This window comes from Bos indicus x Bos taurus, chromosome 8 (assembly GCF_003369695.1).
Source record: "Bos indicus x Bos taurus breed Angus x Brahman F1 hybrid chromosome 8, Bos_hybrid_MaternalHap_v2.0, whole genome shotgun sequence".
Lineage (NCBI taxonomy): Eukaryota > Metazoa > Chordata > Mammalia > Artiodactyla > Bovidae > Bos > Bos indicus x Bos taurus.
In genome coordinates, this window is record NC_040083.1 from 79,481,791 (window position 1) to 79,495,693 (window position 13,903).

Below are 13,903 nucleotides of genomic sequence, written 5' to 3' on the forward strand. Positions count from 1 at the left end.
AGCCTGGAGGGTTGCAGTCCATGGGGTTGCAAAGTGTCAACATGACTGACTAAGCATGGGTTTATTACTGGATGGTATGAGAGACTTTATCTCAATTCTCCTGTATCTGAGACTCACTTCAGGAAACTAGTTAAAATGTAAACTTGTAGGCTATAACTCAGATTTGACCTACAAATCTAATTTTTAATAAGTATTATAAATCATTGATCTTTTGAACAATATGCTATAGTCAAACAGAAACAGTACGTTTTTCTTTCTATATATATATTAAAATTTCTAATACTCAGATGCCAACTCTCTTGATGTCTATAAATATGCATCCAAACATTTAAGATTAAATGAACCACGTAAAAATCAAAATGTACTGCTTAGGCATATGTAGAATGTATTCATTCATTTAAAGAACTCAAACCTACCTTTGCCCAGTACCTAAATGCAATCACCAGAGGAACCAGCTTTGATTCTAGTTTTCCAAGGGCAGTTAAATGATTTGTTGTCAGACAAGCATTTTCATTTCCTGCACTCACTTTACAAAGAAGACCACTGGTGGGGGGTAGAGGGTGACAATGGGAAGGAAAAAGAGAAAGATAAAGTGTTATACAGGTATCAGGTTTCTTTTACACTACCACCAACTAATTTACACTGAAAATAAATACCTTAAAAATGAAAATAAAAAACTCATTAAACCCTTATAGGTCATTTAAATAACTGGCTTTAAAAAGATAGGGCAGCTATTTTCTGGGTAAACTTTTTTTTTTAAGAACTAAAACTGTCACGTTTTCTTATATTAAAACAGTTTTTAGGGGGAAATACAAAGAAGTGTAAAATGTTTCAAACGGGAGTATGAATTCATCTTAGTAGGAGCAAAAGTGTTTTCCCTAGCTGGAGGAATCTGCTTGATGGTGACTCATTACAGCCTACAAACCACCCATCTACAGTGGGAATGGGAGTGTTTCCAGATGGAGAGAGAGAGCTGGGTGAAGTCATACCAACTATTTCCAGTACTGTTTAAAATGCTGCTAAAAAGAATGGCAAATAAAGGTGATCAGAGCAAGTAACTATTTGATAGTTTTTTTTTTTTTTACTGAAATGGATCAAAATGCTTCCTTTCTATATTTTTTCCTTTTAAGTACTTTTCTTCTTTTTAAGATAAAACACTTTTCCCTCTTGGGTTAAACACCAACAGTAGAGGGAGAAAGCTAATAGTAAGCTTATGAAATTAACCACATAGGAGCTTGTAATTCTAGAAACTGGACATTAAGATGTAGTAAAGTACAAGTGCTTTTGGCAAGCTGATACTTAATAAACAGCTTAAAAAGACAGAGACCTTTGCTTTTCTCTGCACACCACCACTGGCACCCGAGCATGGAAATCTGCATCAACATCAATAAAAGAGTCTGGAAAAAGAAAAGAATATTACACAGATTAGTTAATTAAGCCTTTGTATAAAAGCACAATTAGATAAAGTACAAGTACCAGCTGTGCATCATCTGTTGGGTCTTTCAAAAGACCATTATGAAATAAAGCTCTTAAGAGATGATTATGAAATAAAAATGACTTGAAAAGGAAAAAGTATTCTACTCAAGAATCAAGTAATCACATTAATTTAAAACCCTTATTTTACAAAATTAATGTCTGATTAGAAATGGCTACATTATTGAACTAGAACATTTAAATGTTAGGTCAGTAACATAATTATAAATATGGATAGGACAATAAAAAACAAAACTGCTGCAAAAGCTACTAAAACATGTGGGGTCAAAATACATACTGACTGAAGTAAGAAGAAAAGTTTAAACATTTCATTCAGTCAAAACAAAAAGGATGGGAAAGACTAATTCAGGGATGAGACGATTTAACCAGGCCTATGGAAAGCACACAAGCTGTCAAGTCCCAGTTGGACATTACTTTGGACATATGATAACATACCTAGGAACAATTATTTGCTGATTCATTAATCTGAGTTGAGTCACACTATTTATTATTCATAAAGTATTAATTTGAGCCATGGAATACAGATGAACATCCTTTAGTTTTAACCTCAAGAGTAAATTTTACATATTTTGACTCTTATCAGTCTTAGGCTAGGACCTGTATAATCTTTACAAATTGTGACATTATCACCAAGCAAAAAGCTTTACTTACAAAATAGTTATTCTGCATAGTAGAACAATTGCATAGTAGAACAAGACTCCAATTAACCTGCTAATAATTCATGGGCATTTGCTTTAGTTTTTTTCTTGGCTATTACTCATATAAGTAAATCAAAAAACACGACTTCCTATTTTCAAAGCTTGAGAAATAAGATATATTTAAATTATAGACAAAAAAAAAATTTAACAACAAAATGTGGAAGGAATTTGGCCTTACCATTGTTCTTTAAACATTCTTGGACAAGTAAGAGAACATCTGGCTGAGACATCTAGGAAATAAATCAATGAATACATCAAATAATTCATAAGTACTTTGGCTTCACTGAGATAATACAGTCATCTGAATTTACCCAAATGCCTCTCCAAACTAGAAAGCACCTTACTACCTGAGTAAAGGAACTAATCATTATGCTATGTGCACACAGTCAGACACAGAAAGATGAGCACTGAAAGATGACGACCATGGGCAAAAAGACTGACTACTCAGTTAACTCCTGATTCACTAATTCCTGAGTTAATTAGCCTCTCAGCAAATCTCCCACGTTGTGGCTGCTGCTGCTGCTAAGTCGCTTCAGTCGTGTCCGACTCTGTGCGACCCTAGACGGCAGCCCACCAGGCTCCCCCGTCCCTGGGATTCTCCAGGCAAGAACACTGGAGTGGGTTGCCATTTCCTTCTCCAATGCATGAAAGTGAAGTCGCTCAGTTGTGTCCAACTCTTCGAAACCCCATGGACTGCAGCCTACCAGGCTCCTCCGTCCACGGGATTCTCCAGGCAAGAGTACTGGAGTGGGGTACCATTGCCTTCTCTGAAGTTGTGGCTAGAAGCTGTCAAACTGTTAATACTATACTATTATTCTGTGAGACTACTTCAACAAATTGCTTACCGGTGTTCACTTCTGTCTTGCCTTTCTCTAATCCTTGCTACACAGGGAACCAAAACCACTTAAAACCATGCATTAGATCCAGTCCTGACCCTCCTTAAAACTCTCAGTCTGGCTACTTAATGCCTTTAGGCCAAAAGGAAATTCCAGCTTCCCCTATTTTGGGATCCAGGCTACATCTCTATCCTAATCTTATGCTCCTCTTTCTCTAGGTCCCTTCACAGCCCTAACAATTTTCCCTTTAGCTCCCTGAACAGGCCATGCTTAATGCCTGCAAATGATGTGCCCTCAAGCTAAAACACTCCTTCACTCTCTCCATCCCTTTTCATCTTTCAGAGTTCAGCTTAAATGTTATCCATTCAAAGGGGCTTCAGGACTGCTTGTATTCTGTCACAGAACCTTGTTTTCCTGAATTGCTCTTATTATAATAAATTATCTATACATAATTACTTATCTCCTTCACTAGGTATGAATTTCATGAAGAAGCAATCATACTTTTTTTGTCCTCTAGAACCTAGTATAGTGCCTGGCATATCACACAGACTCAAAGAATGAATGACATGAAATCAAAATAACTGCCATGCTGATAAAATACTAATTAGAATTTAAGATTAAAAGAAAAGTAAAATCTTGGTCAACTGACCAGGTAGCTATAGCAATTGGGAATGGCAAGGAATGAGAGAGTGTGAAATAGAAGATCTGGGGGAGGAGGTCAGAAATCTTTATTTCTATTTTTAAGCAGTAACCCAAGTAAATGGGCATAAACCATTTGCAAACTGGCCTGCAGGAACCACCAGTAAGTAAATGAATAACCTATTAAAGTGCCTTCCAGTTTTAAAGTTCTGACTCATTAACATCTTTCTGAACCCTGTTTAAACCAGAAATTTAGGCTAGGTGCAGTTCTTCAAAAGTGTAATTATTTTTACAAGGTGGGTGTATGTAAGAGGGAACTCAGGAACAAATCGAGCTTGCAGGTCTTAAATGTTTATATATATATATGTGTACATATATACACACACACCACACCCGTTTGAAATCTGAAATCCTTTGCTGCCACTGCAAAGCTGAATTGTCAAGACAATGTAATCTTTTCAAGTTAATAGAGCCAAGTAACACCATCAGATTCACATGGTTAAAAAAACCAGTGTTTGAAGAAAGCATGAAAGATATGTAGAATAAGAAGAAATACTCTTTAAAATTGAAGGCATGCATTAGAACCTTAAAAAAAATTTTTTGGGAAAAAACTATACTTTTAAAAACAAAGTAGTTTTAGGGAAAAAAAACCCAACATTACACTTAAACTGTCCTCAAACATCTAAAATATATCCACATATAGCTCACATTTAGAAAAAAAATAGAACTTCCATACCACTCTGTGAAAATTCTAAGATTTATTTTGTACTTACAATGGCTGGAAATTGAATGTCAATGTTTATATCCGAATTTTTGAAACCCAATCTGCTACAGGATGACCCATATAATCTCAGAGAACAATCTAAAAAAAAAATTTTTTTTAAATAAATAGAAGTCATTTATAAAGTAAAATTTCTCAAAAGTTAATGCAAGACACTGCTATTTCAGAAATGGAACCATCAATTAAAACTACACACAAAAGAAAAACAGTATTCAAGTCTGGCACAATGAAAGGACACGAATGGGTGACTCTTTGCTCTTGCTTTCACTGTTATTTTATTTAAAAGGGAAGACTGCATTGAATGCAGTTTACTTTAATAGCCACTCTTTTCATACCAGTTGTAAAATACATTAATACTTCCTTTATTACTTCACATTTTTCAGAGAAAATACTGGCTGAAATGATTTTTAAAATATGGAAGTCGAAAAGAGATGTCTAACTTTGTTATATGTTTATAAACCTGAGTACACTGAAGAGTTAATGCAGATACTTCATTCACCTTTTTGAAAGCATACATAGGTGTAATTTACTATAAAGATCATGGTTCAGTAAAACAATAATCATAAAAATCAGCATTACATTATTTTCAATATGAATACTCATTATATTATGAACAAAAAGTTTAATTTAACATAATACAATCTTTTCAGGAAAACTTTAGAAAGTGATTATAATATCACTGATATAACTTAAAATGTTAGGCAGCAAGTGAGTCACTCTTTAGAGGAAGATATGTGTATGGGTACCACCTATATTTATTTTATGGCATTTCCCCCCCAATGTTTTACTACTGTTGGGCCAAAAAAGGGAACTTTGTATCTTTTCTCTTTCCCAGGTTAAGTAAAGTAATTTATTTGGGTTTTAACAATTTTTTCCAAGACAAAGTTCACTCAATTTTACAATGGAAATCTATGAAAAAAATCAAAATTACAAATGACATCTCAGGAACTTGTCTACAACATCAAAGATGAGATATCTAATATAAGGAAATGAACAGATTCTTGTTCTTTATTTTTCTGAACACAAATATATGAATATGAATCATACTATATGAATATTTCAATAAAATGAATAGTTTGATGGGTAGTCCAATGATAAACTCAAATAGTGATTTCAACCCTGGCTGTGTATTAGAATCACTTGTGGTGCTTTCTATAAAAAAATAGTTTTTCATGGCTCCATAGATATAACTTAGAAACATCAATTCAACAGTGCACAAAATTTATCATACATTAGTTTTCAAAGCTCATTTTAGATGGTGCAATTCTTTTAAGCATGGTTAAACAGAACTTTTTCTGGAAAGAGATAACTTGAAAATGACTCCAAGACACTTTAATTCAAAATATTCTGTCAATGTACATAGGTAGAAAGGTGTGGTGATCATTTTGTAATGTATAAAAAATATTATCACTATGCTGGACACCTGAAACTGATATACTGTAAGCCAATTATACTTCAACTAAAAAGGGAACTGAACTTAGAGATGGAAAATAGAAAGGTAAACAAAACATATACACAAGAGTCCCACGGTGCTCTAATAATGTGGGACATGTACACGAACACAATGAAATTCACAATGAAGACAGGTTAATAACAACATATGTAAAAGTCTTTGCTACCCTAGAGTAAGCCAGGAAAAACAAAAACATAAAGAGCTTCAGTACAAAAACATAAAAAACAAAAAACTGAGAGCTTTAGAACATGGCAAATTGATTTCTATTAGGCAAAAATTACTAATGGTAAGAAAAATGAATGGGGTATTTTAGGTAGCTAAAAAGAAAAGCAAATCTAGAAAATACCTGGTAACTTGTGTTGGAACACATTTTCCATGATACGTTTAATTTCTAGTCTCTGTTCCAAGTTCTCATTGTGTAAGCCAAACTCCTGTACCACTTTGTCAATGGCAATACCAATTGCATTTATCTGGGAGGGTGTAGGCGGGGGTAACGTGGTGAGCAACTCTTCCTCGTGCTTCTCCTTTTAAGATCAATGTTGAGATTAAAAATGACTCACACCATTTTTACCTTCTACCAGTCACTGAGACAACACCCTGCACAGTACCCTTGAATATTTTTCTCAGCCCTCCTTCTCCCTTTAGCTGTGTTAGTCTTCATCTTATCAAACACGCACACACTTCTTTATGCACATAAAATGATAATAGAGGGAAGGGAGGAATAAGGAAAAAGTGTAAGGAAAGAACATTAGAAACAGTAATGGCAAATTATTTACTTTGTTATTACTGGCATAAGGACACATATCTAGGTCCTAGCATTGGCTTCATTTGTCCTGATACTGTCCTAAGGAAATTCACAAGACTACTCAGCAAAACTATCTGACCAGTATAAAGTATTCTGGTTAACATAAATTCAGTAATATAAATAACCAAATTATTAGTATCACAGTCTTAAGGAAAGTCATAAAGATGACAAGTAATAATTGACAAACATATGTGTTTAGGTTACATTACACTTACCTTAATGTTTTTCTTGTGCCTCTTCTCTTTGATATGCTTATGAGCAAATGCAATGGATTCAATTAAAACAGCACAAAGTTTGCAGGTGTACTTTGCTGTAGGGTAGTTTCTTGGTCGCTACAATTTGAAGAGATTTACAGACATGTATATACTTGTATATAAATACATATTTAGAGAGACATGTAGAGAGAAAGATGTACAGAGACAAAATACAGGTAAACAAAAGCTGGCCAGAAGATGATTTCCTGTACACTTATTAAATTGTTAATAAATTACTGTCACTATCATTATGCTAATGATTGTTTTTTAAAAGAAATCCTAAAAAAAAGAATATCACTTTTGATCTATAGTGCTTATATACTAAAGTAGGATATATAATTCATTAAAGCACATGTTCCAATTACTAACATAGTTTAAACCAAAACAAGGATTTTAACTAACAAATAAAGCTGTTACCCTTTTCAGCCTGTCAATGCAGTCTCTTTTCAGCCGCTCCTCAGCCTGCTGTAAGCCCAGCAGCTCCTTCGTTGAAAGCACAGACTCATCGATCACAGGGCCTTCCAAGTCTCCATCCTGTTCGTTTTCATCATTTCTAGTTCTCCGTGGCTTCCGAGGTCTGGACCTCGGTTTCTTGTTTTCTTAAGTTAGGGGGAAAATATTATTGGCAATACTGAATAACCCCAAGTCAAAAGCAGAACTTACATATTTATTCATGAACTCACGTGATAGCTGAATGACATCTGAACACAGAGCAAAAGGGAAGGTACACCTCTCCCATGGATAAAATGCTTAAATGCTCATTAAGCACCTCAACATGTGGATATACTAATCCATGGAAGCCATCTTTTTGGAAAACAAAAGACTTCTACTTCAACCATAAAATCTGATTCTATCATTTCTTCCCGGTATACTGCTGAGCTTACTCAAGCAATAGTAAAAATTATCACTTGAAAGCAAGTACATCAGTAATTCTAATGTAATTAATATATCATAATATAATGTATAATGTACATATATTTAATAATTTCTATTTAATAATTTCTAATATACCTGGAAGGATACTTGGTATTCAAAAGAAAACTGTCCACATTTGCTTTCATTTTTTCTAAGTAAACAACCCCAACGGAGTAAAGATGGACAGTGTATCTCCAAAGAACTCAGAAATCAACTTCATTCTTATCTGGAGTGAAAGTCCATCACTAAATTGTAAATCATGCAATCATAGAATTGGGCCCTCCCCCATGTTAACCTCAAGAAATTGAAGCCAAAATTTTATCTACTGAAGACAACTATTAACCATTTTATCTTTACTTTCATTTTAGCTTCTTTGATGAGCCTGCACAGAGCACATTTCAAATGAAAAAACAAAAACAAATTAGCAATTGAAATAAAAGTTTTCTGCAAATACAGACTAATTCATCTGGTTATAAACTCTGCTGTTAGTTCTATAGTCCTTATAATAAACAAAATCTGTTCCTTTTTTAAGACTTAGGACTTTTCAACTTCAGTAAAACTGAAGACGTTTGTGCAATTCATCTACAAAAAAAAACTGTTCTAAATAGCTTTGGTAATTTCCAACAACTTCTGAAAATGAAGTTGCTAGTACCATATAAAAGTAAAATGAAATTCATTTCCTCAATTAAAATTATGATTAAGTGGACTGAATAGTTTTTAAATGGCTTACCAAAAATTATTCTCTGAAAATATAAACCAACTGAAATGCTCTGCATGAAGCAGCTGCCACGACAGGTTTTCAGTGGAACTCATTCCTTGTAGAGCAGGTACAATGAATCAGTTAATTGAAAAGAAATTATGTCGGGAAAGGGAGGTATAGGGCCCTTAATTTAGGAAAAAAAGCTATCACCAACAGCTCTGAAGGAAAAGCAGCACACATTGTACTCAAACTACCCTGAGATGAATATAATGAAATTCTGCAAACAGCTTCGATACGACAATAAAGCAGCAATTAAAAAAATAAAGAAGTATTAGGACAAATAGTTTTTTTAAAAAATAGGAATCAAAATAGACCAAACAAAATAGTAAAAGACAAATAGTTAAGATCAGTCTATTGCTTTTTAACACTCCCTCTATTCACAACTAAATTAGCATAATCTTTTAAGCGTGGTACTCCTGGTCTGAATAAAGCTTTGAGGTAAGCAATTCTTTTAACTCAGAGGTGTGTCTATTCTAATTTATCATTACAAACTCTGAATAACTGCATCTAACTTCAGTATTCCAGGCAGAAGTTTCTTAGGCAAAACTCTTTAAAGATTTACACTGACACATGTAACACAATCAGAAAAATCCACTGTTGGTTCACCAAAACAAAAATTGATATGGAACCAAATTACTTTTTTCACTTCTCTCTCTCGATTACAAAGGCTTCTTGCTATATTTGCTATATAATTTTTCTAGAGAGAGTGACTTTAATTTCTCTTCAAAAGTAGTTAACTTATTTTACAAAGAGAAATGGAGGGCTGCAGAAATTTTGCCTGATGATGACAACTGCAGCTACCAATACTGAGTATTTTTTCATGCAACAGATGCAACGTAAGCACTTTAGGTGGCTTCAGATTAATCCCTGAAGTGATCCTATCATGGATGCTAATATTATCCCCAGGATACAGATGCACAAAATGCTGGTCCAAGAAAGTATCTTGTCCAGGCACACATGACTAAAGTAAATAAAGGGATTTGAAATAGAGATTAGCGCATGGATGGAATTCTGAAATTCATCTATATAACAATACAAGAAAAATATTAATTAAATTAAGCAGAACTGACAAGGTTATAAAAATCCTAAACTGAATCTCATAGTCCTGCATGGTAATTAAACAGTCAAATAGCAAACCTGGGTATTGCTAAAAAAAATTTCCATAATTACTTAGAGGAAGACTACCTGGCTCCTCCCAGGCTCTAGGTAAGTAATATGAATTATCTACATACAGTATTCCAAGTTTCTCATATTTTATTTGAATATGGTCCATTATGCCATTTACAAAAGACACATGTATTTGAATGGATGTTTCCAGCTAAGATCATTAATGGCACTGTCCCAACTATATTAAGTTGGCAATCTAGGATATTTGAGGAATGAATTTGAGGTAGGGGCAGTAAAGTGAACTGAAAAATAGAAACAGTATCAAAAAACAAAGCAATGCTACAGTAATTTTCATTACATCTTTTCATATCATTTAATAGAACCTTTGTTATTAAGGTATAAGTTTGATTTAAGAAAATTTCAGTTCCTTTAATGAGAGCCTTTTAAGGATACTCTGAGTATCCTTAGGTTATACTTTAAAGTTTATACTTTAAACTGAACTTCTTGCTACAGTAAGTAATATTATCCAAAGCTTAATATTTTCTTTGCGAAGATTTTTAAAGGAATAAAAACTGAACAGTCCTTAATTTCCAAACTGAAAGCAAACGCCTGTAATTTCATTATAGAGAAAACACTGGCATTTTGGATTGACTTCAACAAAAAGACAGTAAAAATGCAGGTCCCATTCAATATCACTTAAGGTTTCCTTTTAAGACTAGACAGGAATACAGAAAAACAGATTTTCAGTCTCTTATAATATCTATCTGGTGGCAAACTTTTGACTTGTAAACCTTTCTTTTTATAATGCTGCTCAAAATCAACCTTTTCTGAAAGACCAACAATTGGTAACTAAATTAAAATGTCCATGTCCCACTTGGACACAGTAATAAAGAACTACTTAAATATACACAAACTTTGAAAGCCCAGAAATTATGAATACATGTTCATTTCTCTCTGTCAGATTCCAGGTCAGTGAGGCTGAGTTCATGGCCAGAGCAGCACAGTACATGATTTCAGTTTCACTTCCTCATCTACCACTTTGCGTAAACAAGTGGGGACAAATTTAACCTCACCAGAGACATAGCTACCTGCTCTGTAAAACTGTGATTCTACCTTTGATACATCATGACAGCACTGCAATTCCTTCAAGTTCTTTTCAGCTTAAAGATTTACAAGGCTGTTTGATTATTCTGTTTCTCTGCTACGTGGACAAAATCTATTTGTGTTTTGGAAGAAGGGATCTAAAAGGCAAAGCTTTTAACTGAATTTCCAACTTTTTAACCAATGTTTTTCAACCTGTTTGCCATGTTCACTTTTGAGAAAAAAAAAATCTTGCACTCTCCTCCTCTAGACATTGATACTTCACACAAAAGATGTGTATTCCTCTGTACCAGGAGATACATGCAGTCTATACTATGTTTTTATATCGAATAAGTTTTTTTTTAAGCTTTACATTCTGTCATTTATATTATGGATACATACATAATTCAAGTACAAAATTACAATATATAATTTAGAAAACACATACATACCACTCAGAAATTATGATATATCCCTAGGGGGATATGATCACACCCTCTTCTTTAAAAAGCACCAATGGGAAACATACTTTTTACTAAGGTAAAATGAGCCTTGTGGCAAAGTTAACTTTTAAAGGGATCAATATATGCAGTGTGTTGAAGCTTCCCAAATAACGTGATTATCCTTAAAATAATCACATTAAATAAGCCAAAACTATGAAAAATTGGAACTGCATTGCTGAAAATAATAAAGCTCCTCTGAATGAAAAATAAGACACTGCTGACTTCAGGGTTGTAACTTGACAAGTTGGAAACATTACCAGGGCTTCCCGCTTCCATTTCTGACATGGTGTCCAGGTTTGTCAGCTCTTTATGAAATAGTCGTCTTACAGTTCTGCAGCCTCTTCCATCTTGCCACCTATATCCATCTTCACTTTCTTGAAAAGAGTCTCTTCTTGGTCGGTTTATAACAGGGATTCTAGGTCCAGGTTTGTATTCTCTCCAACTGTCTGAATTATTGGCAAGTTCATCAGATAGCCATCTCTTACTCTGATCTCTGTGGTTGTCATTGATCCAAGTGGGTTGACTGTAAATTGGGTTCTTAAATGCATATGGATTGCTAGAAACAGCATAGGGTCCTTTTCTGGGGGTATTCCCATAGTTCCCCGGTGTTACTTTTTTTTTGGGAAGGCCTTTTTCCATTTTACTGCTATGGCCTTTAGCATAATCATCCATTATTAAATAATCTTGTTGGGGGTGACCCCTTCTGAAATCATCATCATCTGTAGTCCCTCGCTCTTTAGGACGTCTCACAAAATAAGGTTTTGTGGCATCTCCCATGGTCTTTGACTTCAGTTTTCTTCCTCTTCACCTGAAAGAAGGTGTTTTGGAGAAACATCAAACTATCAATATAACAAGGCATCATATCAAATTCACAAAATATCACACACATTGTACAGATGTATTAAAGCCTGCAAGAAACCCTTTTCCTAATTTCCATCACGTTCCAATAATCAGTGCATTATGTTAGAAGTGGGAGGCTTAGTTTTATAATATCTTCATAGAAATTAGTACTATTTAATATGAAGATAAAACTAAATCTGTCTTAAAAACTGTAATATTAAAAAATGTCACTCATACCAAGCTGGTTGGCGTTTACCTATATAACGAAAGCTCTTTTCTTCAGAACCTCCCCCCCTCCCCCATAAAAACCAAATACCTCACCCCGAGCCTATACTTCAGAGAACTCCCCAGTCTTTTAAAAAACAAGCTGGCAATTACTTTTAAGTGTTAATAGAGAGTAACCGAAACTTTGTGAAGGCAGTACTTCTCTCAACTCCACTTTTCAGTCCCTTCTCGGTACCCTGGGGCCTCGGCTCCGCTCGCCTCTATTCAGACCGACAGGCTCCGATCGCTTGGGCTACGGGAGACGCTGGGCTTCCGACCAAGGCTCCGCTCCGGTCATAGGGGCTGGCTTTACGACCAAGGGTCAACTCCCGGTAACCACCCCAGTTCTCATTTCCCCACCCCAAACAACTTTGGTTTTGTCATGAAACAGCAATTCTCCTTCCTCGATCCCCAAGTGACCGCCCCACCCCCGATCTGCCTCAGTTTCCATCCTTTGAGTTGGAGACGGAGAAACAGGAGGCGTCTCCGCACTCCTGGCCACGAAGCCACCGCGGGGACCAGGAAGCAGGAAGTGACCTGCCTCCTCGATGGGGTTCCGGGGTGCCCCCCAGCCGGACAGGGGGCTGGGGGCGAGTGCCTCCACCCCGATCCCTTTTCCTCCAGTCCCCGCAGGGTTTGACACAAAGTGAAGGTGCGGACTCAAGCCTGAGAGCTCAGTCCTCGCCGGCCTGGGGGATCCCTGGTCCTCGGAACTGAGGCGAGGAGGCCGGCAGAGGATGTAGTCAACGTACCTCTCGGGCCAGGCCCGCCCTCAATTCTGGAGACCGGAGAACCCACCGGAGAGCCACCCCGGACGCGAGTCTGAAAGGGACACAGGGGAAAAGGCGCCCAGGAACACTCACCACCTCCGCCGCGGCCCCCCGCCTCTTCCTGTCCCGGCCGGGCTCCCTCTCCGTGTTTTCCTTCAGCCCCACTTCCGGCGCTCAGCGCTGTCTCATTGTGCGCGATTGGGAGCCGGCGGTGCCCCCGCCCGAGCGCTCCGTTGCGCACGCCGGAAACGCCCGCCTCACCCGGAGGGCCGCCCACCGCCCGGCCCCTCCCGCTTCCGCCGTCGCAGACGCTGCTGCGCCCGCACGTTTTACGGGTGTCGGGCGTTCGGTCGGGTTCGGGGCTTCGGCTGTCAGCTCTTGTTCGCTTGGAGGTGTACTTACCTCGCTTCCTTTTTCTCCTGGACCTCGAAAGCACCGGGAAAGCGTGCGGAGGAAGCCTCTGGTTCTCCACGGGGAGACGCGAAGCTCGCGGTCTGGGCGCAGCAATACGCCCGGGTCGGCTCGGAGGCTCGGCTTTACCCCTGGATGCTTGGGGTTGTCTGTGGGCAAGTTCAGCCTGGGTCTGAGGCCTCGTAGCACTTGCTGTTTTTCTGATAATTCGAATAACTGACCGTCTCTGTGAGGTCTTAGTTACCGACTCTCTAGAAACGCTAACGTTTAAGCGTCCACTGTTCACCCAGGTC

The 13,903-nt window shown here is 36.9% G+C and overlaps 1 protein-coding gene across 11 annotated transcripts in view; it reads right to left on the reverse strand.

The window, feature by feature from the left end:
* TUT7 (terminal uridylyl transferase 7) overlaps window positions 1–13,426 on the reverse strand; it is a 58,698-nt gene extending 45,272 nt beyond the window's left edge. For 9 of the 11 annotated variants that reach the window (XR_003512345.1, XR_003512341.1, XR_003512343.1 and 6 more), the window contains exons 1-9: window positions 13,293–13,426; window positions 11,583–12,133; window positions 7,378–7,559; window positions 6,922–7,038; window positions 6,248–6,425; window positions 4,441–4,529; window positions 2,371–2,422; window positions 1,328–1,397; window positions 417–543 (exon numbers count right to left, since the gene is read on the reverse strand). Coding sequence is in view for 6 of the 11 variants with exons in the window: in XM_027550161.1 (XP_027405962.1) it covers window positions 417–543; window positions 1,328–1,397; window positions 2,371–2,422; window positions 4,441–4,529; window positions 6,248–6,425; window positions 6,922–7,038; window positions 7,378–7,559; window positions 11,583–12,102 (1,335 nt within the window). In the remaining 5 variants the exon portion in view is untranslated. The other 2 variants (XR_003512342.1, XR_003512344.1) reach the window with 2 other exon arrangements.
* Between the last annotated feature and the right edge of the window lie 477 nt (window positions 13,427–13,903).